This window comes from Peromyscus maniculatus, chromosome 5 (assembly GCF_049852395.1).
Source record: "Peromyscus maniculatus bairdii isolate BWxNUB_F1_BW_parent chromosome 5, HU_Pman_BW_mat_3.1, whole genome shotgun sequence".
Lineage (NCBI taxonomy): Eukaryota > Metazoa > Chordata > Mammalia > Rodentia > Cricetidae > Peromyscus > Peromyscus maniculatus.
In genome coordinates, this window is record NC_134856.1 from 104,375,067 (window position 1) to 104,389,897 (window position 14,831).

Genomic DNA, 14,831 nt, shown 5'->3' on the forward strand with positions numbered 1-14,831 from the left:
AGCAATAGAAATCCTAAGATAACACATCAAAAAATGTTACTGAAAATATACCAACAGAGAATAGTAAGCACATATTACAAGATAAAATTTAAAACATAGGCCAATCAGATTAATTATCTGAAAGAAAACATAATTTAAAAACATGGCAGGAAGAGAAAGCATAAAAACCGGAAGCTCTGGCTGAGCATGGTGGTACACATTTTTATTCTCAGCACTCTAGAAGTAGAGACAGATGGATTTCTGTGGGTTCAGATCCATACAACATGGGAAGAAACACAGCAAAACAAAGAGCATTTTAAAAAATCTGAAGCATTTTTTTAGTGAATAAATTAAATATTTATGCACAAACATTACTGCATGATATGAAAATAAATTCCAAACCCAAGAGCATTGCCTCATGAATTCCTCCAAACATTTATTCAGGAAAAGGGCCACTACTACACAAAGGCTTCATTCACCATGGCGTGTAAAAGAACACTTCCAGACTCATTTGGTAAAACCAGCACCATGTCAGTACCATTAAGGTGCCTATATCAAGGAGAGGCTCTTGCTCTCAACTGTATCTGAGACTTTCTCAGAAAGTGGAATCTCCGGAGATGGATGACATTTGTCGTACTCTCAGGTGTGGAACAGGTCAAGGAAAATAACAGGACGTCGCTTTTTCTGTACCTGTAAAGCAAGTCCTTTTCTAATTCCCAGCTTCAAAACTTTGTGACAGCGAAGAGACACAGACTGGAGACATAGGCAGCGAGACTCAGAACCTAGCTGCTGTTCACTTCCTCACTGCGTGTCCATTAAAGTAATTCAACTCCAGACTGTACTTCCAGGGATCACGTCTATAGTTTGTTACATACAGTAATTAAATTCCAATTAAGTCTGAAAGAGCTTCTAGAAGAAACCTATGTAGTAATTGTGGAGGGAGAGAGATGTGCCCCAGGGATAAGATTCCAGAGAACTTCTTTCTCCCCTACACACTGAGAACTATGAAAACTGAAGCCCAGTGATGGGTTGTTGAAAACAAGACTGAATCCAGAAGGTTCAAACACAGCCCTGGAAGGCTCACCCAGCCAGAGGACTCACCCAGAGCCTGTCTTCCACCTCGGCCCTGCAGTGAGCACACCTGACCACTCTTTGATGTTCCTCCCTGGGGCTGCAAAATTTCCCTCTGAAGCACATCAGCTCCTTTTCTTTGATTGTGAGGCACAGGGCTGAGCGAACCTGATCTCCACAGGTGTGTACCACAGGCTGGAAAGATGGTTAAGTGCCAGGCTTCCATGTTTAGGAGCCAGTGCCTTTGGGGAGGTGGGGGCAGGGGGGTGTCTTTCCGTGTGTTGCCTCTTTCCTTTTGGGGAGAATAAGAACGATACAAGAACGTCTCCAGTTCCTAGGGGGAAACAAACCAGAAACTCTTCTTCTCTTCTGTAAGCTCTGCCTTCACCTGTACCATGACTGCACCATTATCAGTTTCCACAAAATGTCTTCATGGCAGATTTGTCCCTTACATATGGACAAACTTTCTCTTAACCTATTAAGATCTTAATTCTACAAACCCCTGCCGCCCCCGCCCCCCGGCCCCGTGTGTGTGTGTGTGTGTGTGTGTGTGTGTGTGTGTGTGTGTGTATCTTAAATGTATTCCTGCACTTATGCTCAAAGTCTCTCCTAATCTCATAAATAACATACTGTACCTCTGAATCAACTTCATCATTATATACTAGTATGATGGAAAAAACTGTTAACAGTTAGTATTGAAAAATATTCTTTATCTTGGCCAGGTTATGCGTTGATATAATCCACTGTAAATTAGACTTAGTTTTCTGAAGCATCAAGCACTGTTGCCATTGTTAGTTGAGAAAACTGTGTCTGAAATGGGCACAGTTGCCTGCCTGAGTAGTTACCTAACTCAATGTACAGCACACCCTTTTAAGTAGTTTCCAACAATAATTCAAACGCTGTTTAGGGAGGTAATTCCCTATTGTCCCTGCTACTGTTCAAATTGTTGGTCAAAAACTACTGGAAGTATTGTAATAGGTGTCTCAAAGCTTACCCCAAATCTGATTTGGAGCTTTGGGTCCTCACTAACACTATGGTAGGAATCCTGGGAAGATGGGAAATACTAGACCAAAATCATAAAATCATAAATGTATTTGTTAATGACATGAGGGTATTGGGGAATAGTTTGAATTTTGGTTTTTATTTTTTAAGATTCTAGATGTCTGACTAAATTTTTAATCAACTCTTATTTAAATATACCAGTTACAGCTGTTCTTGCTGATGTGCCTGGCGCTTTATTGCACTATGGGCTGAGAATTTTAAATTCCAAGATGCTATGTTTGTATGTATGGCTACAGATTGTAATCTCTCATCTTGCAATCAAGGAAACTGAGGCTGAAAGACAGTACTTTGTGAGTGTTTCTACTCATGAGGATGCATCATCCCAGACTTGGGAACAAGCCAATATTCACACAGTTCTTGCTGCCAGTGATCTTGGAGATAAAAGATAAAAGACAGGTATAGAGGCACACATCTATGGAGTATAAAGATATATGAATCAAAGATACAGTAACTAGAGACAGGACATTAAACAGATCTTTGCTATATTCATTTTAAAAGAAAATCAACATAGTAACAAAGCAAAAGGTGTTATAGAAAAAGAAAGGTCTCTCACTCTGAAAGAAACTAATGCTGATGCAGTAAGATAGAGTTGTTTTCTTTCATATTGACTTTTGTTTGGCTTTTTGGACTGCTCTAGGGTTTTCATGGGGTGAGGGTTCAGACAGGTTCTTGTTATGTGACTGTGGCTGACCTGAAACTCTCTATATTGCCTAAGCTGAATATGACTATAGTGAACCTACAGTCATCCTCCTGCCCCTCCCTTCTTCAAGAGCAAGTGAGCCACCATGCTTAGCATTTTTTTTTTCTAAAGAAGTGTCCACTAGGTGTGTGGGACAGGAGGTTAAGGGAAGGTGCAGATGGGGAACTGATTCACAGGGGTGGTAACAAAATTAAATAGGAAATGCAAGGAGGTATTTGGTGAGCATTTGAGTTTATTTCAACATATGCTGAGGTTCAAAATACATGGAATATGTAAACATTTAAACATGTAATTTAATTTTGCTAATATGGAAGTCTATTTGCTAATATAAATATGTTTTGTAATTTCAAATATTTTTATTTTCTCCCACAGATTCCACTTAAGGTACAAGATGCCCCATAAAGACAAGAAAAATAGTAGGATTCTTTTGATTAAAGAAGAAAATCTTGTCTATTGCACATGTCAGGGCTATCCTTTATGTACCAGAAACACACTATGATATAAAAATTTCAGAGTGTATCAAAATATTGAGACAGGCGCTGGAAAATGACTCTGTGGTTAAAAGCACTTGCTGCTCTCCCACAGAACCTGGGTTTGTACCAGCACTCACACCATATCTCACAATCATCTGAATCTATAGTCCTGGGAGATCTGTTGTCGTCTTCTGGCCTCCACAGGCACCAGGCATGCATGTTGCGAATACATATATGCAGACAAAACACCATACATATAAATTGATAAAAAATGAACAAAATAAACATTGAGACAGGCAGAATAGAAGACTCCTACTATATCAGTACTAGGGTAATGAATTAGAAAGATTACATGCTGAGGACCAGCCTGTTACATAAGAAGACCTTGTCTCAAAAAAGAGAGAAAGCCAAAAAAAAATGTTGTTTTCAGTCTCCAGGTTTACTAGCACAATGATTCTAACACGTTATCACCATTGTGCTTATAAAATTTGTACTTCTCAATTTTGGTACATTTCCATATTTCAAATATTGGCAAATGTTTTCTTTTACAAAGTGTTGGTAGGTCCTAAACACAATGAAGATAAACTGGAAGGATTTGGTTAAAGTTTCTTGATTCTGTCACATGATATCGTACACACTTGTAAGTCAGTTTTAATCATTGTGTGCTGGAAGATGGGGAGAAGTATAAACCACTAGAGCAGCAGCTGCCGTTACCATCTTGAGAATCCCTGCCGTAAAGGATCCAGGCTGTGAAGGATACATCCTGAAACAGCTCGTCGTAATTTTATCCCAGTGCTAAGGAAAAGGAGCAATAATCTTATATTTATTGGCATGGAAGAAATTACCAATGCACCTCAAGGTTCTGGAATTATACAGGATGTGGTATTCTTTGTCTCTGTAGATAGAAATCATGTCTCCTAAAACATTTCACAGGATAATCTAAGAGATAAGCCAGCTCTATTTCCCTGTGGTTCTTCATATGAAAAGATAAATCACTTTTGAGATGTCCCATAAGCTGGCTTCAAACAAGACACAGAGCTTTAAAGTTTGGAGAAAAAGAAAAGAGTGTTAGAAAGTAGAATCCCTAGTCCCTTGGAGAAAAGAAAAGAGTTAGAAAGTAGAATCCTTAGTCTGTGAAGAAGTGGAAAACAGTCAATATTTTCCATCAGGACTAGAGGTGAAAGGATTGCAGGGATTTCTACAGATTCCAATCTCTAGGTGAAGAGTTAATGATTATTCCAAATGTACTAATGAATGTAGTGATGCTGATGTGCCTGCTACTAATGTCTGGAGCATGTTTCATTATTTACAGACATATAGGATGGTATCCTGAGTTCTAGCATGCAATAGCACAGGAGATAATCACCCCTTTGTTAGAGAAGCAGTTCAAAGGCCATAAATGACATTACTAGAGTCATTAGGCTACATGAACCCACAAGGCTATGTTCATGCAGGTCACAGGTGACATCATCAAGACGCAGACATTTAAAGCAATCCTGTGAGTTTAACAGGAGGGAGCATAGGGAACCGAGGCATTCCAAGTACTCAGAACACACAAACCCATGGAGCCACTGAAATATCGAGTTTCCTCTCATTCTAGAAGGTGCCCAAAGCTTACCATAAGTCCCTGAGAAATGAGAACGGAGTTCCTGAACATGAAGAATAACATCCTGCTGAGATCTAAGTTTCTGGAATCAGCTCACACAGGTGTAGAACAAAGCAGCCTGCCTGATAAACAGGTTGGAGAAGTATCAGAAGCAGCTGCAAAGCAAACTGACAAACTGCTGCTCACAAGGCCCCACAGAGGCAAATGCCACAGTGAACTCTTAGATGGGATCACTGCTCACACAGTATGCCCCAACCTACGGTACTGTATGTAGAAAATACTGAGGAGTCGTAAGTCATGAACTGCACTCATTTCATAGCATCACATAATACTTCATTAATCCCCTTCTCCCATCCACATCATCATCATCCCCTGGGCCAGAGATATTCCAAACTCTTTTAGATGCCCTTAGGTTGCTCATTGGGGGTCACAGATTCCCTGAAGACATCCACCGAGATCACAGCCCTCTGCTACCCACTCTCCTAGGAAATGTCCCAAGATTCCTCTTGATGCTCTTCCTAATTACAACGGGGTAGTAACATGACTTTTTAACCCAGGACTCTTTTTCAGGATGTCTTTTGATGATTCAGCTTTAATTGTTGGACCCTATCTGAAAAGATTATTCAATATGACTTTTCACTGAGGATTATTTTGTTAAAGCATAATCATTTATATGGAGTGAAATCACAGAATAGTTAATGTCAAAAAATTTAAATGGAGAAATCCAAATTATAAAGCTTTGAAGCCAAATGCAGACAGACATGGGAATGGTTCTACTAATCCAGATGCAGACAAGAAAGGAATATCAACAAAGGAGGAGAGAGTGTGGAGGGTGAGGTACCAAATCTGAGATAAGTTACAGGTGGTGACCCAGCAGGAATTCCATTGTCTGGGAGGTGATGTGGGGAAGGCACACAGATTCAGCATGAGCCTCGGGCTTTGGGAGTCCGGTGGGGAAATATGATGAAATAGAACGAGAAACAGAGAAAGAAATGTTGGTTAGATAAACTTGGAGTTCAATTCAGCTATGTTGAGAATTAACTAGGATAATCCATGCACATAAATAGACAGACAGACACACACACACACACATACACAATCACACACACACACACACACACACACACACACACACACACACACAAAACCAAGTCAACTTTGCTAGTGCACAGCTCAAAAATCAAAATCTCCTTTGAAACTTTAGATTTTTGAATAGCAGTTACCAAACTCATCTGTTAAAGAACACACAATATCCCAGAGTCCACAGTGGGGAAAAGGAGGCATTTCAAGGATCTATTCTGAAACATTACATGTTTCCATTGCTACCTCTTGCACACTAGAAAATGCCATTGTGCAAAATGTGTTTTTCAGATCCATGTCTAGCATTACTGATGCTTTTTTGAAAAGTGTTTACAGCGTGGAAAAAAGTATTTCTACCTAAGAAGGAAGAAATGGTTTTGAAGATAATTAACGAAATAGTTTTCTTCTTCATGACTGTGCTTGGCACTCTGGGAAACATTACTGTTTCTATGAATTATATGTTCAGTTGGTGGAGAGGCCCTGAGAAGAAACCCATACACCTTATTCTCATCCACTTGGCTTTTGCAAACATCATAATCCTTCTTGCTAAAGGATTGCCAAAGACAATAGCAGCTTTTGGTTTGAGAAACTTCCTAGATGACATAGGCTGTAAGATCATCGTTTACCTGTCAAGGGTGGCCCGCGGTGTCTCCATCTGCACCAGCAGTCTCCTCACTGTGGTCCAAGCCATCATCATCAGTCCCAGCGCATCTGGGTGGAGGAGGCTCAGACCTAAGTCTGCATGGCACATCCTTCCATTCTTTTCATTCTTTTGGATACTCAATGCTTTAATAAGTGTGAACCTAATCCACTCCATCACAAGTATAAACTTGAATATGTCACAGCTTGAAAATGGTGACAACTATTGTTATTTTTCGCTAGAAAGTCAGAAAACAAAGTGGCTTGTTCTCCCTCTCATGGTCCTGAGAGATGCAGTGTTTCAGGGAGCCATGGGAGGGGCCAGTGGCTACATGGTATCTCTTCTCCACAAGCACCACCAGCAGGTCCTCTACCTTCAGAAGGCCAAGCTTCTCTACAGAACTCCCCCTGAGCTGAGAGCTGCCCAGAGTGTCCTCCTTCTGATGCTCTGTTTTGCTTTTTTCTATTGGACTGACTGTGCTTTATCTCTATTTTTAAGTCTCTCTTCAGACTTATCTCAAAACGATTCTGAGATACTGATTATTCAAAATTTCCTGGTCCATGGTTATGCAGTCTTCAGCCCCCTTGTGCTAATTCACAGGGATGGACTTCCGGCTGAGTGTTGGCATGCTCAGTGGAAGAAATTGAGGAAATGTCCCTCTCGTTTATCTGTTTAATAAGCATAAAAGAAATCTCAGTTCTCTAATATTGTGGGTAAGACAAAATTCAACCAAAGCACTTTAAAGATGTTTTTATTCTTAGACAGTAATCCTAGTGACTCACAGCCTTGGCTTGAGAGAGTTCTAAGCAAAGCACAATGATATGGATATTTTCTCCAGCTACGCACCCTGGAGAAGTGCCTTTAACTGCAGATTATGAAAATGATTTTCTCAGCACTGTGAGTCCAGGAGTGGGATGTGTGAGGACAAATTGGGTAAATTTTATCAAAAGAACTCGTCTTTCTCTCTTTTAGCCAGGAATTTCTTATCTTAGATCTATAGCCACAGGTAGATTTGTTCTTTGAGAATTTCACTGGGGGAAAATGTTATACATTATGGAATTGTTGTTTCCTAAAAACAATAATTTAACCACAAAAAGCCCATTTTGAACTGCTTGAAAGCAGGTTAATTATCCAGCCACAGAAAGGATCTTATGGAATTGTAAATAAATGGTGAAGAATCAAGACACCTTTATCTGGAATGACATGTACTATGAAATTTCAGTCAATAGAATCCATTGACACCAATCACAGAACTGAAATGCATGGAAACACTTAATCGATGCATGAAGAGAGTCTGCAGTAACATAGATTATAGACTGTGTAACCAGGTAATGTATGCACAGTAAAGTGCCATTCTATATCCCTCTATAATTGCTTTATTCATAAAAATGTGAATTCCTCTTTCAATATTGATAAATAAATGTGTTTGCAAGCAGACAGGACTTGTTGGTAGCTGCCCTTTGTTGCACCCTGACTCTCCACAACACTAGTCATCTCTCTGTCATGAAAGAACTGCATGAGGATCTGATTCTAATTTAATTTAATTGACAATTTCTGCAATTACAGCCACACAATAAGGTACTGGGTAGAGAATATGGGTCTAGTTATCAGATATTGGATGAACCCATTATGAAAAATACTTACTAATAGTTAACTTATTATATTATCTTTGAACATAAAACTCTAGAATAGTTAGAGACAGATTTGTACCCTATTTGAAAATAACATTTCTATCACCTATGGTGAGAACCCCTTAAACATCTGGGTACATCATGGTTCTACTTTACAATGGTGAATACATATTTATTTTGTGTTTGGTTGCACCAAAAAATGTTAGCAATTTCTGTTATAATTTTATGCTATAGTTCCTTAAGTAGCTTGGCTTTCTAGTATAAATATTACCTTGCAGTGTGAATGTAAAAATATCTTAGATTTCAAATATTTTCTTCAGTTATCATTTATTCAAACATTATGAAAGATTTTGTAGGCAATCATCACTGCAGGATTTGTTTTTATATTTTTATTTTACTGGCAACAAAATCTATGAAGAGAAGAGAGTGAAAGCAGCTCCAATTCCAGTCTGTACTTTCTCGCGCTGTGTCAATGGTCATGCATCTGCTGTCTGCTCTTAATGCTCAGCAACCTTCCCTCGTGTTCAGATGTGGCACACTGTGTGTCACCCCATCCCCAGGATCTTACATCACTTCCTTTGAGTCAGCGCTCAAAGACTGATTTAGAAAGTGCTTTTGTGAACTCTGGTCCCTTCAGATCAAGGCGTTTTGCCCAGTGTGGTGTGCATGCCTGCAATCTCAGGACTGAAGGGGTTAAGAAAGGGGTGACAGGGAGGGTGAGGATAAAGGAGGAAGAGGAGAAGGAGGTGGTGGCCGAGCTGGGAAGATGACTCTATCAGTAACGTGCTGGCTGTGCATTATGAGACCCTGAGTTCAGATCCCTAGGATCCATGTAATAAAATAAGCCATGCACAGTGGCCTGTGTAACTCTAGGACAGAAAGGTGGAGAAAGACAGATCCAGGCAGCTCACTGGCAGCCAGTCTATCCAGTCTGTAAGATCTGAGACAGACCCTGTCTCAAAAGATAAGATGTAGAGGGCAGATGAGAGAGCTCACCAGGTAAGGGAACTTGCCACTAAGCCTGATGAAACAAGTTCGGTCCTTGGGACCCACATAGTGCAAGGACAGAACTGACTCCCATAACTTCCCCTCTGACCTCCATGTGCATCACACACACACACACACACACACACACACACACACACACACACACGAACCAAAAAAATAATGATAGTGCAGGGGGGTTACCATGGAAGATGACATCAGATATCAACCTCCATATTTACATGTGCAGAAAGAGAGAGAGAGAGAGAGAGAGAGAGAGAGAGAGAGAGAGAGAGAGAGACAGACAGACAGACAGACAGAGACAGAGACAGAGACAGAGAGACAGAGACAGAGACAAAGACAGAGAGACAGAGAGAGCATGCAAGGCTTCAGCAGTAAGTGAGTAAGTTCACACCCAGGCACATCATAAATTGCTAAATATTCAATCAATAAATTAACCTGAGAGAAACAAGACACTTCTTATGAAGAATCCTGGATTCTCAAATGACACTGGAGTTTTCTCAGGGCACAGTGAATGTTATACAGAATTTGCATTGATCACCTTTCCTTATGGAACCTCTACTCAGATTGGTGGGGCACAGTGACATTTTACACCTCTAAAAACTAGTGTGGGGGCCTGGAGAGATGTCTTAGAGGTTAAGAGAACTGAGTGCTCTTCTACAGGACCCCATTTCAATGCCCAGCACACATAGGGTAGCTCAAATCATCTGTAACTCCATTCCCAGGGGCCCTGATGCTCACTTCAAACTTCCACAGACACTGCATGCATGTAGTACAGATACTCATGCAAGCAAATACTCATAAATGTAAAATAAAAATAAAATATAAAAAAATTAAAAATATGTCAGTTTAGACTAGTGTCCTATCAAATCTGAAAAGATGTAAGTAAGTTCATTTCTCACCACAAAGTAACCTAGCAAATGAGTGCAGTTTATTTGACCAGAAGGCACATTGACTGACAGCACATATTTGTGGTGGCATCTACGAATGGGAATCTGGCTCCACCCTCTTTGCAGGAGCTTTGAGACTGAACATTGACTCATATCTGGGAACTCACTGATGAACATTCTAGTGTTTCAAGTGAGATGAATCCAGATCTGGTGATTTCCCCCTTGTATATAGCATATAGAATCCTGGTGGAGTTCTAGGCCACTTGAATTTTACAGTTATCAGATACCATGATCAGCCGATCAGCACAAGAGTTTCTCTGCATTGAACTGTTCTGATCACTGTTATTTCCATAACCATAGCAACCTTCCCTATGGTGATTGGGTCTCATCACTTGTTCCCTAGCCCCTTGGAATCAGATCATCACAGTTTGACTAGAGATTCCATGTCAACTGGTGAGCCCCAGCACAGAGCTTATCAGAATGCTGGGGCCTGTCTATTCTATTAAATGATTTCTCACAGCCACAGTGCAAGGCTGTGCACCACTAAGACTATATAGTGTATAAAGTGACGTTCTGACATCTGTATATACATGTGTCCCCACATACACAAGCACATTGTGAATTGTGGAAAATAAACGATCAACATGTTTCCAAGATCGTCTCTTCTCACAGTGCTAACTAATGTGTGTGTAATCAGGTCCTGAACTTTTGACTCTGAATCTCTCTGAATCTTCCTCCCCCAGCTTCAAACATTTACAACCTTCTAATGTTGATCTTTAAAGGATTCCATATTGATTAGGTGATCATTGGAACCAGAAGGCTTATGAAGAAATCTGCTAAATACCAAATGAACAATGGGTTAGTTAAGGTAAAATACAGAATTATCTAGGAAGTTTTCAACTGTCAGTAGATAAATTTATAATGATCATTTGAAAAATAAATTTTGTCTGAAAAAGAAACACAAGAGGAGGAGGATGGAAAGTAATACAAAGGGGTAAAAAAAGAGTAAGATAAATAACACTATAGGAAACTTCATAAGCTTACATTAAGATATATATTATTTATCTCTGTGTGTATATATACGTGTGTGTGTGTGTATATATATATATATGTATACTTAAATATACACATACTACACACACACACACACACAGAGAGAGAGAGAGAGAGAGAGAGAGAGAGAGAGAGAGAGAGAGAGAGAGAGAGAGAGAGAGAGTTTAAATAGAGCTACCCAACACAGAGGATAATAAACCTCCCAAAAAGCAATGGACAAAGAACCCTAGTGCTTAGTAAGGGATACTGCTCTTTGAGTTATTGGTCAAGGATATCCAAAGACCCCCAAAACAATATAGTCTATAGCCATCATCCTTGCTTTGCAGTGGGATGTATTTCTATATGCTGTGAATATGTGTGGCTCGTGGGAAATCCAAGCAGAGATACAGAGAGAAGGGTGGAGTCAAGAGAGACGACAGCTCCTCCACAGGAGTAACGAGACGCCAGCAGACCAGTAACGCCACAGCCACATGGCAGCATGTAGATTAATAGGAATGGGTTAATTTAATATGAAAGAGCTAGCTAGCAAGAAGCCGAAGCCATCGGCCATACAGTTTGTAAATAACATAAGCCTTTGACGCCGGGTGGTGATAGTACACACTTTGATCCCAGCACTCAGAAGGCAGAGGTAGGCAGATCTTTGTGAGTTTGAGGCCAGCCTGGGCTACAGAGTGAGTTCCTGGAAAGGTGCAGAAGCTACACAGATAAACCCTGTCTCGAAAAAAAGAAAAAAGAAAAAGAAAAAATATAAGCCTCTGAATATTTATTTTATAAGCGCCTGTGAGACTGCAGGTGGGAGAGCTTTGTCTGGACTGCTGGGTGAGGCAGGACCGGAGAAATTTCCAGGTACTTGGTTATCTCCCAGAAGTTGAGGGCAAGACCCTATTGCTGAGGATATCACAAATTCACATAAAAGAACTTGGGGAAATCAGCCTGGTAATTGACCTGGAAGCCTCCTTCCTGAGAGCTACCACTTAATAGTGTTATAAGGTGATGTACACACTGCTGAGGGAGAAAAGCAAACAGTAGTAGCATTCAGCTGTAAAGCCTGCAAACCACAATGGGTGACCTGGCAAGGTATGTTTAATGGCTCAACAGAGGCACACATATATTGGGTAACCAACAGCATCTTGGGGATAACCAACAGCATCTTGGGGATAACCAACAGAATCTTGGGGATAACTAACAGCATCTTGGGGATAACCAACAGCATCTTGGGGATAACTAACAGCATCTTGGGGATAACCAACAGCATCTGGGGGATAACCAACAGCTGTCTATTTGGATTTAATGGATGCTCAATAGGAGAAAACTCATGCTTAGCCCTATCTGTAAAGCTAGCTAAGATCCCATGGGTGGAAAGGTCACAGACTGTAGAGGAGAAACCTACTACTGCCATTTTCCTAAATCAATAAAGCTCTAAACTGCGTTCCAAATATTTATGCTTATGCCCACAGATAAGTATACCTCTCACTAATTGTGATAGTTTGAATGAAAATGGACACTATATACTCATAGGGAGTGGCATTTGAAAGAATTAGGGCATTTGAAAGAATAACATGAAAGAATGTTAAAGTAGGTGTGGTCTCTTGTGTCACTAGGGATGGACGTTTGGGCCTAGGACATCAACTTTCCATGATCATGGATCTCCTCATATCTGGCATTGGTCCTGATGGCTTCCACCAGCTTAGCCAGAGCTCCTTTGTCTATTTAATTAGCAGTAATACACTTGTCCCGAGGACTGGCCAGCTTGCCCTTCCCCATGATGATGTAGTATTAGACTTCCATCTTGAAACATGGAAGGCAGGGAGACCACCATCGTGATGGAGCCTGTCATTACCAACTAGACCCACTTGTTCTCCACCAAGTAGTGACAGTATTGACCTCTGCTTGAAAGACAGGCAGCCATTAGTGAGAATGCACTAAGCCAACAGAGAAACCTTTCCAAGATAAACTATAACTCTATGACAAATAAGGGGCATAACATTCTGTAAAATACAGTTTATCCTAAATTCACCTGGTACTTTGGCTCCTTGTGTAAATTTACTGCCTCCACCAATAAATCCGCCAATAACCTTCCCGTATGTACTGACAGTCATTACAGGACATGCAAATCTTTCACATGGAGTTCCAGTGGGTTTCGGGGTCCCAGTTGCTGTTTGATGGACAAAGAAGGAAACAGTCACTCATGGAAGACCTTGAACCATCAACATGCCTACAGTAAGGAGAGCCTCTTGCTCCCAACTATGTATCTGAGACTTTTTCCACTGAGAAAGTGGAATCTCCAGAGGTGGTTGACATTTGCCATACTCTCACGTGTGGAACAGGTCAAGGAAAGAACAGGACATTGCTTTTTCTGCACCTGTACAGCAAGTCCTTTCTAATTCCCAGCTTCAAAACTTTGTGACAGCGAAGAGACACAGACTGGAGACATAGGCAGCGAGACTCAGAACCTAGCTGCTGTTCACTTCCTCACTGCGTGTCCATTAAAGTAATTCAACTCCAGACTGTACTTCCAGGGATCACTTCTATAGTTTGTTACATACGGTAATTAAATTCCAATTAAGTCTGAAAGAGCTTCTAGAAGAAACCTATGTAGTAATTGTGGAGGGAGAGAGAGATGTGCCCCAGGGACAAGATTCCACAGAGAACTTCTTTCTCCCCTACACACTGAGAAGTATGAAAACTGAAGTCCAGTGACAGGTTGTTGAAAACAAGACTGAATCCAGAAGGTTCAAACACAGCCCTGGAAGGCTCACCCGGCCAGAGGACTCATCCAGAGCCTGTCTTGCACCTCGGCCCTGCAGTGAGCACACCTGACCACTCTTTGATGTTCCTCCCTGGGGCTGCAAAATTTCCCTCTGAAGCACATCAGCTCCTTTTCTTTGACTGTGAGGCACAGGGCTGGGTGAACCTGATCTCCACAGGTATGTACCACAGGCTGGAAAGATGGTTAAGTGCCAGGCTTCCATGCTTAGGAGCCAGCAGCTTTGGGGAGCTCAGGGAGGGTCTTTCCGTGTGTTGCATCTTTCCTTTTGGGGAGAATAAGAATGATACAAGAATATCTCCAGTTCCTAGGGGGAAACAAACCAGAAATCTTTCTCTTCTGTAAGCTCTGCCTTCACCTGTACCATGACTGCACCATTATCAGTTTCCACAAAATGTCTTCATGGCATATTTGTCTCTTACATGTGAACAAACGTTGTCTTAACCCATTAAGATATTAATTCTACAAATGGCCACCCCCTCTGTCCCCCTGTCTTTCTCTATCTCTGTATGTGTATTTATCTTAAATATTTTTCTGCACTCATCCTCAAAGTATCCCCTAATCTTATAAATAACATACTGTACCTCTGAGTCAACTTCATTATATACCAATATGATGGAGAAAACTGCTAACAATTTGTATTGAAAATTATAATTATTCTTTATCTTGGCCAGGCTGCAAGTTAATATGACCCATTGTAAATTTGACTTAGTTTTCTGAAGCATCAAGCACTGTTGCCATTGTTAGTTGAGAAAACTCTGTCTGAAATGGGCACAGTTGCCTGCCTGAGTTGTTACCTAACTCAATGCACAGCACACCCTTTTAAGTAGTTTCCAACAATAATTCAAAAGCTGTTTAGGAAGGTAATTCCATA

General features: G+C 40.7%; 1 protein-coding gene across 1 annotated transcript; it reads left to right on the forward strand.

Annotated features, from left to right (window-relative positions):
• Positions 1–6,342: 6,342 nt before the first annotated feature.
• LOC143273181 (vomeronasal type-1 receptor 4-like) lies at positions 6,343–7,379 on the forward strand. The gene has a single exon (XM_076571554.1). The coding sequence runs from the start codon at positions 6,343–6,345 to the stop codon at positions 7,285–7,287; it is 945 nt and encodes a 314-aa protein (XP_076427669.1). The 3' UTR covers positions 7,288–7,379.
• Positions 7,380–14,831: the final 7,452 nt, after the last annotated feature.